Below are 16,040 nucleotides of genomic sequence, written 5' to 3'. Positions count from 1 at the left end.
GGGTGGTGCCCAGGACACAGGCACCCAAGGGAGACCGAGCAGGAGGGACCCAGGGCGCAGGCGCGAGCCAAAGACAGCCAGGCACTGTGGCGGTCTCCAGGCAGCAATGTGACCGCCTCTACGGTGGCTTTGAATTTTAATGTTTGGAGCAGATGGTTGGTATAGATTGCCCTTGTTTCTGCCCAGGAACCTGGCATCACTGCAAGTTGCCAACCTGTTTAGAGAATAGAGTTAGAGCCTGTAGGTATGTCAGAGAGTTCTGTTTTACAAGTGGATTATTTGGTGGCTGACGGTGAGGTGAACGCAGGACCCCGAGATTTTAGGCAGCAGCCTAAATCATTTTTCTAGAATAAGTCTAAGTCAACAGACTGGGGTGAATATCCGGGGCCAAGTCCATCTGGCAGCCTATCTCTGTAACCCTGACTCATTAATCTGTGAATGTTGATGAAGCTTAGTGAAGATCTACAGAACATCGAAGCAGAACATTCCATCCCTCGGAAGCCCCATGTCTGAAGAGGGAGCAATTAGCCTTAGCACCCCATCTCATTGCCAACTCCCTCTCCACTACAACCCATCAGAGGCCATCCTCCACGTATCTAGAGGCATTTCCCTACCGTGGGCTGAGCTGGAGGACAAGTCGCAGAGCAATCCCACGCTTCTGGCTACCTGGGCAGAGCTGCAATCCTCCCACACTGCCGATTCCGGAGGGTGGACTAGGTGTCGGTCTTGTTGGAGGAGACTTAGGAAGGGCTCGTACTTCTCATCAGGCTGGGGCTCTGGAACCATGTGCCCACTGGAGTAGGCCTGAGGGTAGCCAAGCTCTGAGGAGCTGGGGCTGCCTAGGGAGGGGTAATGCCACAGCTCGTCAGACTCAACGGAGGGGCTCCCTGCCAGGGACACTGGGTACTGATCCGGAGTCAGGAGACTGGGCCCGTGCAAGTCGCAGTGGGTGGCGCCATATGCAAAAGATGCTTCTGGCTCTGGCTTGGTCCACGGAGAAGAGAAACGCCACTGATTTGGAGGCATGTCAGTATCTGGGAAGGAAAGATTCACAAGACATGTTAGGTGTTTATTGCTTTCAAAATGGAAATAGCTTAATTGTTTCGGGTGACTACAGACTGTTTTTTAATGTGAAGAAAATGTAGAAAAAGTAAAAAAAAAAAACAACCAAAACCCCAAAAAACAAACCCCACTCAGACTACAACCTTTAGGTATACTTCTTTCTAGGATTTGTTTCTATTCAGGTCCACGTGGTTTTCACATCACATAGGATTTTTAAGGCTGCTTTTGCATCATTAAAATATCGCAAATACCCTCCCATGGCACTGAATAGAGCCAGCGCCAGCATGGGATTCACTTATATTAACAACACCGTGATGAACATCTTTGCACCCATGTCCAATGAGCCCCTCCAGGAAACTTTTCTAGAAGTACAATTGCTTGATTCCATGTGATGTGTGTTCGGTCATTGCTGGTTGGCTTGATTTCATAGCTCGCGGTTTGAATACACCAGAGAGAAGGACACCTCCACAGGCTTTATAAAGGGCTTAACGCTTGCCTGCGTCCAAGTCACTCATACCAAGTCTAGGCGTCGAAACCCCATTTTCTAGAGGGATCGGGGGCATGGGGACGCTAAGACCGGACCAAGTTAGCAAAGCAGATCAGTCAAACAGGGATCTGAGCTGCAGCAAGAAGTGACGGGTAGGGAAGGGATTGCTTGGACCTCGTTCTGCAAAAGCAAAAAAAAACGTGCTCCAGGTCAAGCAGTGACTCAGTTTCTTCTCACAAAGTTCTTGTGGACTAGCTGGGGGGGGGGGTCTCCTTTGGTCTCATAGATGCTATTCTAACTGTGCCTAGGGTAGCAGCTGAATCTGAGTGTTCGAAAAGTCTAGGGCAGCTCATGACATGGATGGATGTTTTCCCCATTCGCAACACCCACTCAGGCGAGAGGGGAGGAGGGAGAGAGCTCCGGCAGATGGTGCTTAAAGCCTAGAGCCTCTCATCTATCCAAGATAATGAAGGGGGGCGTGGGCGTGGAGACAAAGGAAGATTGGAGGGCTGGAGAGACTGTCTGGTCCCCTCCCCCCCTTCCCCCCCAGTCCATGTGTGCCTCTCCCAGCTCTCCCGAATGTTCCACTTGCCTGGATTTTGTACAAGATAAAAGCGTCTTGAGTGGTCTGCACAGCGACACCGGAGCGCCCGCCCGCCCGCCCCCCCTCCCTCCCTCCGCTCGCCCTCCCATCATAGCTTTTCATGTAATACACAGAAGAGCAAAAGAAGTCCAAACCTATGTGGCACAAATATTCTACCCAACATTTCACATTGCTCGCAATGAGCGGGGGGCGACGGTTGGCCTCTTTTAATGAAACCAAGGGCAAGGAAACATACTAAGATTTGTTCTTGGGGATGAATGCTACTTTTTGAGAATTGGTATCTGCAGACCGGTAGCCATTCAGGGCACTGTGCAGCACAAAGAGAGTGATTAAGCTGACTTAGTATAATCGCGAGGCGTGCTTCACGTTGAATAAGTGTACTACGTGTTCTGAGCACAAGTTAGAAACAATGTGTAGCCCGACAAGCGGGCAGTTGCCATCTGAACTGGCCTTACAGGTTTCATACATATGACCTAGAGACTGAATGCTTGAAATAGACAAGGCAGGACCCCAGTGGCTTTTGAGTATTTCCTTTAAATGTTTCCGTTCCAGAATTTTCTTTTCTTTTCTGTTTTTTTTTTTTTTTTTAGGCCTTCCAGAATTTTCCAATCAAAATGTCCAAGGCCCATCTGGTCACTGACTGCACCAGAGCACAGTTTGGATGGCAGCATGGGGGGAGGCAGTGTCCCAAATCCCAAATTCACAGCAAACCCATAGTGGATCCTGGGGGACCTAGGGAAAGCCATCTTTCCAGAGCAGACTTGGATGTTGGTGCCCCGTGGAGTGGAGACCCTGAATTTTTTGGGGGGCACTCTTTGCTGCAACCACACTCACCTACCCTGTCAACCGTGAAGGCATTCTAAGCCACAGCCCTGACTGGCTCGAGGTGGCTGCTGCCGCTGTTAGAAGTGGCCCTGGTGACACTTTCTTACCCAAGGTCCCCGCCTCTTAGTTACCTCTAGAGATGAGAGAGAGGGAGCCCCAGGGAAGACTGCTGCTTTATCAAACCCCAAACTACATGAATGAATGGAGACCAGTCCAGGAACGTTTTGGTTCTGGGACTCTTGGGGCCGCCTGGATCTTCCTTTCAGTAGGGATACAGAAGGCTTCCATCCCATGTACCCCAACTCTGAGCATCTAGACCGTGCCTCTCAGTCCCGTCCTAGCCTCAGACAGTGCTGGGGAAGGGGAGAGCCCGGGGCTGAGCGCAAGAGCCCGCAGCAGCAGCAGCAGCACTCGAGGGCAGGTATGGAGGGCGGGTGGTGTAGACAGTACTTGCAGGAGAGAATTTTCAGAAGCCATTGCTCAGCGCGTGTCCATTTCCAGGATTTGATACGCCAGACGCGGGTAGGAGCGATCGCAAATCCACAAGTTTTGTTTCCTGAGCGCTTATTAGGGGCCAGGCGCTTCGCTTAGCATTCTGCCCGCGTGAGCTCACGTGATCCTCATGGCGACCCAGATGACAAAATAAAGACTTGGAGTGGCTCAGGTAACTCGCCTAAGGCCACGCAGTTGGCAAACGCTCTGGCTGGCTGATTGCAAACCTCATGCCCTTAGCAGCTCTGCCTCCCCGGGACTGCAGAGAATGCAGTGAACTGGGTGCTCTCACACACGGGGGGCTGGATGGTGGCAGATGGCATTTCGTTTCTGGGGGCTATTTGTACGCACCCTTTGATCCAGTCATTCCCCTTATAACAACTGAGAGATATAATCAATGATGTGTACAAAAACGTAGCTCCGAGGGTTTTCAAAAGGATATTTATAATATAGTGAAAAATTGGCAACAACCTGATGTCCAAAAGTGTAACAGATTTGGTGCATCTATGAAAAGGATACTCTGGAGCCATTAAAATGATATTGTAGGGGCACCTGGGGGGCTCAGTTAAGCGGCTGCCTTTGGCTCAGGTCATGATCTTGGGGTCCTGGGATACACACACACACACACATATATATGTATATATACAGGTGTGTATATATATATATATATATAAATACACACATACACGACTTAAATACAAAATGATGTTACAGTGTAAAACTTAGCATGTATGCATAGATACACATGTGCTTATGTCCTGAATGCTTATCTTCGTTTTCTAATTTTCAAAAAATAACAGTACTTTTGTGATTAAAAAAAGTTATTTTTTTTTAAGTAAAAACTGAGGAAGCTACTTCACTCATTGAATCAGAGTCGCAATTGTAAAAGAGCAATGCATAATGGTGGCTTTCCTTCCACCCATCCTTGCTTCTCGTCCGCCTCCCCTCTCTCTGTCTCTGCCTTTAATACAAATCATGCTTTATGACGAAGTTAAGACCAAGCACCCTCCGAACACACTCACATCTTGCACCGTGACAGTCCAACCTTCGGCCTGTCCGATCTGTGCGCACTGACTCTCCCTTCTCGGTCTTCTTGGCTAGTGGCACTGGCCTCTTATTCATTCACCCCAGAAACAAAGAGGATATTGTTTGTATTAGCCGAGGTTGAAACAACACCGGGGACAGAAGGACAGCTTACAGGACACGGTCCTGTTCCAAGGCGCTAGGGTGGCCTGCTCAGTCCCACTCCTTCCTTTACCGTCACCTCCCCAGGGTACCAGTCTTTTGCTGATTATCCAGAGACTCTGCCCAGATGAAAAGGAAGATGAAATGCAGTATTTGAAAGTGTCTAAGAGCTCAGGATCGGAGTCAAACTGCCCTGGTCTCGAAGAGCCACCCCTTATTGGCGGTGGAATCTTGGACAAGTCATTTGGCTCTCTGAGCCTCAGTTTCCTTCCCAGGATAATGGGCACAGTGAGAGTTAACCACTAGCTGGTGTGAGGATTCAATGAGCTAATCCATGTGGGAGCCCCCAGCAAAGGGCCCCGCACACAGGATGTGCTCCAGAATTCTTAGCCATTGTCAACAGCATTAGCGATAGTCCTGCGTATTAGCCCTCTCACTGGAGTGCTGTCAGGAGGGTCTACAAAGGCGGGACAGTGGACTAGTAGAGTCCGATGGCCCTGGGTTTCAATCTCTAGCCCTCACTGGCTGTATGACCCATCTCAACGTTTAACCCTACCTGGGCTGCGCTTCCTCCTCCGTGAAGTGAGGCTATTAATACCCCTTGTAAAGTGGCTTTGGGAAATACAACAGGCATGCAGGAGAATGTGCCCGTGTGCCGCTGGGGGAATGTTCACGAACTAGGTAACAAGCACCCAGATCAAGGAACAGAACATGGCCACCATCCCAGGAGCCCACCTCCCTAGAGGTAACGGCTCTCCTGTTTTCTGACACCATATTCAGTTTGCCTATCTTTGACCTTCCGAAATCTCAGTGGCCTTTGAGGACTGAAGTGCCTACAGTCACTGGAGCATGGGGTCTCGCATCCAGTGGGAGCTCACTCTATGTTGGTGTGGATTCCTCTCCCTCACTGGAAAGAAAGACACGAAGTTATCAGTGTTCACGGGAGCCAGGAACAACTAACATGACTCTATTTCAAATGGATATTCACACTCAAAAAACAAAACAAAACAAAAACCCCAGTGTTTCTCCCCCACCCTCACTGGATTATGGTTGAGGGGAGAGAGGAGGTATGATCTTTTGGGTCTCACTACAGAAGACCTCTGGGTGCTCATTCACCTTCTCACGCAGCCCTTTCCCGTGGCGGGGGGAGGACCATGGAGTGGGATGTGCATCCGGACCCTGTCCCCCCCCCCCGGAAGTGGCAACTACTGAAGCTTCCCTGGTTACCTACTCTGAAATCCTCAATGTCCTTTAAAAAGGGAGATCATTCAAAAATGCCTCCAGCCTGTGTTTTCTTTTCTAAAGTCCAGCCAGTATAAAATATACATAAGTAAATAAAAAAATAATTTGGATTTGGGAAAAACAGCCAGCAAATTCGATGGCATTTCCTAGCCACATGGGCCTCTGTGTTTGGGCTTTGCATATTTGGCTTGACAGAGCGCCCTTAGAAAGTGGCCGAGTCCGTAACGGGAGCCTGTGAATGGGAGCCTGTTCTGCTGGGCATGGTTCAGCCAGGGCTTGGCGGCCTGGGGCTGGCCTGCAGGGACTGAGAGGCTGCTAACGGTCAGTAATGAAAGGCCACTTTATGGATTTCCCACCATTTCCGAAGCTGCTGCGGGGCTCTCACATAACACCTCTTGTGAGAACCACTGGGGGACTGGCCTTCTTTCACGGGGGCCTCCCGAGAGGCAGCAGAGCCTCTGAGAAACTTGATTCTTAACCGTGATGAGAGGACTTGAGGAAGACAGGCCTTCCTTTGCTCAGTCAGCTGGACCAACTTTTGCCCTGCCTGCCCCACACTCTGTGAGGAAGACATCTTCACAGTCAAGGGACCCATGAGATTCCCACAGGGTAAATGCAACCAAGAAGGTAAGCGGAAAAGATGGCTGCCGTTCTGTCTGGCCTGGGAAGGTTGGCTTGGGCAAGAAACAGGGCCACGTCCCAGTTCCCTTCATGCACAGGGGTGTCCCAGAATAGAAAGAAGTCAGAAGGCATAGGAAACCATACAGCTGCTACATGGCAGAAGCCCCCTAGAAAACTCACAGTCTTCCAGAAGAGGCCTGCTGCTCTGTGATCCTAGTGTTTTGAACGCAGGCCCCCATATCCGCCCTAGCCACTCAATACGCCAAGCTTTCATACCCACCACACAAACATAACGAACACCTACATGGCACTGCGTGCCAGTGGACACGCATGATCTCACGGACTCCTCCTATAGTTGAATAATACCCAGCTTTAGAGAGGAGGAAGCTGAGGCACAGATAGAGGGAGTGATGTGCCCTGAGATCACATGGTTAATAAACCATACACCACACTCTCTTCGGCGACTCCATCCGTGGCAGACATCAGTACCCTGTGATCTGAATCACGATTTCATTCATTCAAGCAATATTTGACTGTGCACCTTCCGTGTGTCAGGCTTTGGGCTAGGTACTGGGGAAGTAGCAATTAACGGAGTCCCTGCTGCCACGGAATTCAGAGTTTAGAGGATGGGAGGAGATAAGAAAGAAAATACATAAATATATAATATGCCCGGTGGTGACAAATGCTAAAAAAAATAAAATAAAATAGTGTAAGAAGACAGAGGGTGACGGTGGGGGAGTGTTCTTATTTTTAAAGGAGGTTGTGCGGAGAGGGCCTGGCTGGAGAGGGGACATTCCGATGGAGACCTGAATGGAGAAAAGGGGGAAGTCATGCAGTTATCTGGGGAAAGAGCATTTCAGGGAGAGGGGTGGGGAGGTGCAAAGGGCCTGAGGTAGGATCATACTTGACATGTTCTACAAATAGGAGGAGGCTAGATTGGATTACATGAGGTGGGGGTGGTAGGATATGAAATCAGAATGAAAACGGGGCCCCGTGCAAGACTTTGGATTTGATTCCAAGTGAGACGAGAAGCTCCTGGAGGGTTCTGACCAGAAGAGACATAGGATGAGACTTTCCATTTAGTGGTATTGTTCTGACAGCTATCTTGAGAACAGAAAGAAGGGGAACAAAGGTGGAAGCAAGGAGACCAGTCAGGAAGCTACTGCCAAAATCCAGGGGTGAGATGACGGTTTCCTGGACCAAGATGATAGCAGCAGAGGTGGGGAGACGTGGTCAGAACTTGGATATATTTTGAAGGTAAAACGGACAGAATTTTTCAAAGGGCTGGGCATGGGGTAGGGGATGAAGAGAGGAGTTAAACATGACTTCCAGTTAACTGGAAGGATGCAGCTGCCGTATATTGAGACGGGGAGACAGTGGACAGAGCAGCTCGGGGAGGAGAGTAAGAGCTCAACCTGACACTCATTGTTTGTGATTCCTAGTAGACATGTGAAGGGATCAAGTAGGCAGCTGGATAGACAGGACTGAAATGCAGTCTGGGATGGAGGTAAATGCATTTGGAATTGATACAGATGGTACTTAAGACCAAGAGACAGAAGAGATCCCTTAGGGTGTGAGTGTAGATAAACAAATTGTCCGAGATCCGAACACTGGGGCCTCCAAACATTTAGAAGCTGAAGAGAAGAGGACATCCAGCAAAAGAGACCAAGGAGTAGTAACCTGGGAGGAAGGCGGAAAACCAAGAGAATGTGATGTTATGAGATCCAAGGAAGGAGGCATTTCTAAGAGGGGGGAGCAACTAACTGCAGCCAATGTTGCTGACAGGTCAAAAAAAGATGGAGACAGGGAAAGACCATTGATTTGGCAAGTGGAGGTCACTGGCTAACCTTGATGAGAGTGGTTAAGGAGTGATAAGGGTGAAAGCCTGAGTGGAGTGAGTTCCAAAGAGCAGGAGAGGAAGAGGACAGAGTGTGCAAGGGTGCCATTTTTGAGTCTTGCTATGAAATGGGGCAAGAGGCCAAGAGTTGGTTTTATTTCAGGCTGGGTTTTATCAGGCAAGCGGGACGGAGGACGTGAGGGACTATAGGTAGATGGCGCTTACAAGGGAATGATTATAATGAATCCAAGCCAACGTGTTCAGAAGTCGATCAAAGCCAAATAGCCAAGGTCCATGCATGTGAAATCCATGCATGAAGAGCTTGGGGTTTTGACTCTTCCAAGGAGCCGATTAGATCCTCCGAAACCCACTTATTCCATTTATCAGCTCTTACTACACGTTAATTCCCCAAATGACTCAATCAGTCATTCCTGCTCCTGCTCCGAAGTACTCAATGCGCTCTTGGCCATCACCACCCCACCCTCCATTGTGCCCATTGTAACTGCAAACCCTACATCGTTTCCTCTGTCTACTGCTACCACATCCCCTTCCACATGTTTACTTAACTCACAAGAGTCTCCGAAAATCTCGTCACCTGACTGGAAAAATGATTTCTAGGACAGAAGTAAATTCTGCAAAGGTGACTACGTCAGATATACACCAACTCCCCGTCCAGGCCCAAAGAGCAAAGCCGGAACAATGGCTCCTGAAAAGAGGGGAGATCTTCCCCCACAGGCAGACGTCCCCCACTTGGCATCTTTGCACAAAGTGAACAACCCTTTGGAGGCATGTACATCCTCCAGTGGGGGCCAGGCATTCAACGTGGGTGCTGGGCAACTACAACAGAGAGTTCTTAAAATCAACCAGACCCTGGTCTATTGCACATTTCAAAATGGCGGACGGACTCCCAACCATCTGGTGAGGGTGACTTCTCCATGAGGCACCGCAGGTACGGTGCCTGGGGCCCACAGATACTTTTAGGGGCCCATGAAAATGTTTTAACATCTTTTAAATTCGAAGAAAAACGAATATAACAAAATAATGAATACATAAAAATGAATCCAGCCTGGATTAAAGTTGTTTTTATACCAGTGCACTCACAAGATGTCCTCTTTCATAGCTGTACTGAGGAAGAAGCCCATAGAGTCAGAAGTGGCTAGGGTCCACGAAAGTCCTACTAACAGCCCTGCAAGCTTAATTTTTATAGCTTTCCCCAAACCTGGGTATTCTGATGAGAACTCTTTGACACAGCTTTCCTGAAATACTTGTTTGGAGATGTAAGCATGCTTATTTATTTATTTATTTATTTATTTATTTTAGAGAGAGAAAGCGCACACGAGTGGAGTGGGCGGGCAGAGGGAGGGGGAGAGAGAATCCCAAGCAGACTCTGCACTGAGCACAGAGCCCAACTCGGCCCTTGACCTCATGACCCTGAGATCATGACCTGAGCCAAAACCAAGAGTCGGACGTTAAACCGCCTGAGCCACCCAGGCGCCCCAGGAATGCTTATTTTTTAAAAAATTACCAAACAGTGTGTGCAATTGACGGCCCGATGCTGTTAAGGGCGGGGAGAGAGGTGCGGCGAGACTCTCCGTGGACTTCTCTGGAGCCCTGCCCTTGCTCAGCGGATCATCCGCTATTAGCTGAAAGGAGGCTGGGTGCACCTTCCCAGGACACACTGTCAGGCCAGTAGTAGGAGCAGTAGTCATAATCATAATAATAAATAATAAAGGCTGGGACGCCTGGGGGGCTCAGTCGGTGAAGCGTCTGCCTTCGGCTCAGGTCATGACCCCAGGGTCTTGGGTTTGAGTCTCGCATTGGGCTCCTTGCTCAGCGGGGAACCTGCTTCTCCCTCTGCCTGCCGCTCCCCCCGCTTGTGCTCGCCTGCTCTCTCTCTGACAAATAAATAAATAAAATCTTTAAAATAAAGAAATAAATAATAAAGCCTAGTCATGGTGAACCGTCATGGCGCTCTTACAGTGTACTAAGCAGTGAACCCAGCACTGGATTAAGGAAATAATGAAATAGGTGAACTAGCTGGATTACAGTGTTGATTTTCACACTAAACTTCCAAGAAATGGGTGCAGCTTCTCACTTACAGTGTGACTTGCCTTCCGCAAATACATACACCCGCCAGTGCATCCAGGGCATGGGAGAACTGCTCTTTCCGTGATCGCCTGGATTGAGAATTCCAGCCTCCCCCCTCCCAACATGCTCACCATTCCTCAGGATCACATCTGAGCTCTGGTTCAAGGGGCTCCATGCCTGGGGGCTCTTGATATTGCTCAGAGCTCTGGAGAAGTGTTCGTCCACTACGCTGCCGATGTCCCCCTGGAAATAGGTGAACAGGACACACCGGGAATTCCACTCAGTCTTTACAGGTTTCTGCAGCTGGACACCAGTCTTCCCCATCTCTTCCATGGTGAGCAACACCGGCAGGGGACAGCTGCGGATCGAACACAAAATGTTACTGGCGCTCTATTTTCCAGGTGGCTTGGCTATAGTTTGAATGAGAGGCGCTTTGGGGGCAAGCAGTACCAGGTCTCACTGCCGTTCCAGGGAGCCACTGAGGACCAGGTCAGGAGCCTCGTCCGATCGATGTTCTGGGAACAAGACAGAGCTCTACGAGGTGCCGAAGGGGCCCTCAAGAATCACACAGGAGAATTATCATCTGACGACCCACGTAGAAGAACAGCGGGAAGTTTAAAGAAAAAAAAGGCATGGAGGACAAAAGGGTAACTTGACTTCTGGGGAAGTGCCTTCCTCTTCCAAAACCAAATGAGCCAAGACTGACCCAGAACTGCACGTAGATGCCCCTGGACAAAGGCCTGGGCACCCCTGGAGAACTTGACTAAGCCATCTAGTGGTTAGTCCCCGACTTCACTTTCCGTAACAAACATTGCTCTCCATCTTGACCCCTTGCGTGCGAGAATAAGACACATCAAATTCTCAGACTCCGCTGTTGCCGGCCATCCGCCTCCGATGGTGTCCTACCCCCACCCCCCAACCCCACGCCAGGAACGGCCAATTACAAACGACACGAGGCCTAAGGCCTCCAGACAGACACATTCTGAACCAAATACAGATCTCAAAACCCAACGTTTTCTACGCTAATATATGTGGCAACATGGGTGCAAAGTTCCTGGAAGATTGTCCGATTGTCAACCCTGTTCACCGCCGTATCCTCCGCACCTAGAACAGAGCCTGAGACGGAGTCGGCGCGCAATTGCTGTTGGCCGAGTTGCCTTAAACTTGGCCTCCATCACAGCATCCTAACCGCGAGCTCCTTTAGAGCAGGGGCTGTCCTCATGCACCAAAGTCAGGACCAGGCACACCGTAAAGGAAGGCCGCACAGCATCTCTTTACTAGAAGTAGCCTGTCCAGAAGCTTCTTTAACTTTAGCCACCCGACCGGACTTGGCAGCGTGCTCTGGCTAATGGCACTTTTATTCGTTCTTGGGAATCTAATGCAGTTGTTTAGAGTTTAATAGTCTCTGTTCCTCTCTAGTCCTTGATGGGGGGGGCCTTTTTATTCATTTCTTTATCCCTAGCACCTAGCATAAGTAGGTCAGTAAACAATTGGCTGAATGCCTGAGTTGCATTTCATGCAGAGAAAGCACAATGCAAGGAAATCAGACCAATTAGGAGTCAGAGGACCTGGGGTTTTCCTCAGCTGTGTGATGTTGGGGAGAGCACATAGCCTCTCTGGATTCAGATTCCTCTTGGGTAAAAATAAGAGGTTGGAGAATATGAATTCTGCAGCCTATTCTTTCATGGTCCTGCTAGAAATGTCAAGAAGGAATCTGGCAGCGAGCAGGGGGCCCTTCTAAAAAGGTCTCCTTTCAGACTCATTCTGGCCCCAGCCATCATTGCATTCTGCCATCTCCAGAAGCCTTCCATTAAGCACATCACTGTTTCCCCTGGTCGACAGCCGTGCTAAACAGAACCAGGCACCACCTGAAAAATGAATCCATTGCATCCTTATTCCCAAAGCCATGCAAACAGCCACTCTGTTGGGCAGTTTCTTCTCAAGGGAAACACACGCTTATATATGGCCCAGCAATCCTACTTCTAGGCACGTACAATCAAGAGAAACGAAAACGTATGTCCGCACAAAGCCTCGTCCATGTGGTTCACAGCGGCTTTGTCTAAAGTAGCCAAAAAGTGGAAACGAGCCAAATGCCCATCATCGAGAGGATGAATACACGAGCTGTGGCACTGTCACAGAATGGACTGTCATTCAGCAATAAAGAGGAACAACCTACCAATCTACCCAACAGCATGGGTGAATCACGAAAACATCATGTTGGGCGGAAAAAAAGCCAGACACAAAAGACCACAGATTATAGGATTCCACTTACACGGGACAGGCACAAACAAACTGTGGGGACAGAAATCAGAACAGTGGCTGGCAGTGGGGCAGAAATGGGGAGGGGAGGGAGGAACTCCCCGCGGTGTTGGCAACATCTGTCAGAACTCATCAAACTGTATGCTTCTTAAGATCTGCGCATGTCACTAAAGGTAAGTTGTTTCTCGATTTAAGAAACAAAACCACATGCTCTATATCCAGCTTCTTGGAGTTAATCTGCATATAACTTGACTGCTTAACTACTAACAGCCTACTGTTGACCGGAAGTCTTACCAACAACATAGTCAATTAACACACATTTTGAATACGTATTATACGCTGTATTCTTACAATAAAGTAAGCTAGAGAAAAGAAACGCAAAAAAATCCTAAGGAAGAGAAAATACACGTACAGCACTGCACTGTAAAAACATTCGCGTCAGTGGACCCACGCAACTCAAACCCATGTATTTTCCGCGTGGAATTTTAAAAAGTTCAACTCCTAGAAACAGAATAAAATGGTGGTTACCGGGGGCTGGGGGCTGGGGGGGACTGGGCAGGTGTTGTTCAGGGTACAATGTCACAAGCAGTAAATAAGCCCTTGAGATCCAAGGCACAGTACAGCAGCACACTCCCCCAACTTGCAAAGAGACTAGGACTAAGTTATTCAAGCTACTCAAAAGAAAGGATAATTATTCGAGGTGATAGAGGTGCTAATTATCACTATAATGGCAATCATGTTACAATACATAAATTTATCAAACTAACATGTAACCCCTGAAATTTACACAGTCATACGTCAAATCTACCTCCCAGACACAGCCAAAAAAGAAAAAAGAAAGTGGAGGTGTTACAAATTATAAAATAATGATAAATGTTGGAGCCAGCCCTTTTCCTAAAGCTACAGTTTACAAAATACCGCCTCTGTGCCAGAAGCTCTATGCATATTTTCTCTAGTCTTTACAACTCTCAACGTAGGTAGTATTAGCCCCGTTTTATAGATGAGCAAATTGGGGCCCAGAAAGTGAGATGAACTGCCCATGCCACACAGCTAGGTGGGAGCCGAGCTGGAATTTGAACCCAGGGCTCTCCGGCTTCAAGGTCTGTCCTTTCCCCACCATCCCTTGCTGTCTACCCGGTGGGACTCACAGAACCCCTCCATGAGCTCCAGTTTCCCCATTTATCAAATGTGAAGGCTGGACTTCTGATCTCTAGGGAGGCTTGAGCCAGGCCGTAAGCCGGCCATCTGGTTTCCTTTAGGGACCGCAGACAAAACATCTGTCCACTCCCTCCCTCCGGGCTTCTCCTTAGAGCCTCTGCTTGCAAGGGCTGCTTAGCACCTTTGGAAGACTCACAGTTTTACCCCTGGAGATGCCAGTGGCCACTTCTCTAGGCTCAGGCTTAACACAGTTTTGCAAATCTATCGTAGAGGAGTCCCCCTTGAAGTTACAAGGAAGGCAGCCGACCAGACCTTTGGGACATCAGGGCCATGGAGATTGCTCCTAGTCTTCTCGGGTAAGGACCACAGAGACCACAGGCTACTGGCCACAGCCAGGAAAGGTTCGAGAGGGAAAAAGTCAGAAGCACTGTCTCATCCCCATCACCTCGGAGGGATCAGACCTTAGGCAACTGGGATCCTGATTAAGGTACAAGGGCGACCTCTCCCCAAACACACGGACACACCTCCCAAAGGAGAATCAGGCTTACTTCTCTGGATTGAGCTCTCAAGCAGTTCTCCGGGCTGCACTCAGACCTCCGTGGAGAAGATGTGCATCTCGGGGATACTGAAATTCTGAGAACCGTTATTGGCTACAGCCTTTGCAGAGCTCCGTCTCACTGCCCCCTCTGCAGAAACGTGGACAGTTCCATCTCCAACTGAGCCCTCTGCGAGGGGTCTCCTGATGCAGGGGTGAATTGGCTGGGGTCTGGCTTAGGAGAAGGGGTGCTGCAAAGCTGGAACCGAGGGGACAGCAGTGAGGGGAAGAGAGGGGGGGACTTTCTGGGAGAAGACGATCCTGTCCCAGTCCCTGGCTTGTGGTAAAAGCCCCTTGCAGACAAAACCCTGAGGTCAAGCTTTGCTAGCTGTGCAGTTAAAATAGCGTAATTACGAAAGTACACGGCACCTTGCAACCTTTCCCCAACGCACAAACTATAAAGACACCTAGCGCTCCAATTCGACCTCAAAATGATGCCCAAACGTCTGCACAATATTTTAACACGGCATCCAATGCCAGCAGTTCGGCCTCAACTCTACCAGTCTGCCTGCAAGGACACGGTTACCACCCTGCTGCAGAATGCTACCCAGCACCTTGGGCGTGGGCTGGGGTGTCAGAGAGGTTGTCACAGGGATCACTTGGAACGAAAGCCCCAAAGGGACCAGATTGTATCGCGGTGAGCAAAGCACGTGATGCTCACTGCTCCCCCTGCCCCAATTCCTGCCCAGCTGAATCTCCATCCCTCCCTGCCCCCCAGAAATCACCAGCTTCTCCTACCTTAATTCCTGACCATGGACGGAGATAGCTGAGCAAAGGCGTGTAGTGATGCTGAGTGGTTGGGCCCACCTAGGAGCAGCTCAATGCTTGCGGAAGCTGGGGCTGGGGATTTTGTACCCTCCCCTCGCTACTTTCTACCCCTCCAGCCCGGGCTATAAGAGGCATTTCCTGCTGGCTATCTATTAAGAATGCAGAAAATGCGCTCCAACAAGTCATTCGGGTTGGGCACCTGCAGGAATGAGGAAAATAGGTAGCTCTTTTTTATTTCTTTCTTTTTGCATTAAAAAAAAGCACTTAGTGATATCGTGTCTTAAAGTAGGCTGCCAGTTGTTTGCCGGAAACCACATACAGAGTCAGTAATGTCTGAAACGTCAGTTATGGGGCTAGCCTTAGACTGATGACACCTTCACTCTCAGGAACTGGGCAAGCGTGTTTGGCTCATCACGACTTTCTCCCCTTCTCCCCGCGGGAAGAGAAGGGGAGCCCAGACTCCTAGAATTCTGGACATGTCGCGGGCTTCCGTGGGCCCCAGAGGGAGGGAGTGTGTCTCCGAACCCGCGACAGTATGAAGCAGTTCAGGGACCACAGCTGGAGGCTTGGAGCAGGGCGTCCCGACTCTCACCTTGAAAAATCTTCAAGATGACCCCGGTCGGCAACACCGTCATTCAGGTCCCAGACCCTGGAGCCATTCTTTGCTCCATTCGTTTCTCCGTTTCAACAATATTTCACAAACTTTTAGTAAACACCTGCTGTGTGCCGGGCACTGTTCTGGGAGCTCTGTTCTCGCATGAATGACACAGACCAGGTGTCTGCCTTTGTGGAATAAATATGCACAGTTTATATGCCC

The 16,040-nt window shown here is 49.4% G+C and overlaps 1 protein-coding gene across 1 annotated transcript; it reads right to left on the bottom strand.

Annotated features, from left to right (window-relative positions):
• Positions 1–564: 564 nt before the first annotated feature.
• On the bottom strand, positions 565–15,277 carry VGLL1 (vestigial like family member 1). The gene is made up of 3 exons (XM_008701555.2): positions 15,194–15,277; positions 10,575–10,801; positions 565–1,034 (listed from the first exon to the last, which is right to left on the bottom strand). Exons 2-3 carry the CDS (start codon positions 10,774–10,776, stop codon positions 565–567), a joined length of 672 nt encoding a protein of 223 aa, XP_008699777.2. The 5' UTR covers positions 10,777–10,801; positions 15,194–15,277.
• Between the last annotated feature and the right edge of the window lie 763 nt (positions 15,278–16,040).

This window comes from Ursus maritimus, assembly GCF_017311325.1.
Source record: "Ursus maritimus isolate PB19 chromosome X unlocalized genomic scaffold, ASM1731132v1 scaffold_X1, whole genome shotgun sequence".
NCBI lineage: Eukaryota > Metazoa > Chordata > Mammalia > Carnivora > Ursidae > Ursus > Ursus maritimus.
This window is presented reverse-complemented; position numbering and strand designations above follow the sequence as displayed.

Coding starts and splice junctions, on each gene's coding strand:
- VGLL1 (XM_008701555.2), bottom strand. CDS start 10,776: ATGGAAGAGATGGGGAAGACTGGTGTCCAGCTGCAGAAACCTGTAAAG. Junction 1,035..10,574: donor AGATGTGATCCTGAGGAATG/GTGAGCATGTTG, acceptor TTTCCTTCCCAG/ATACTGACATGCCTCCAAAT.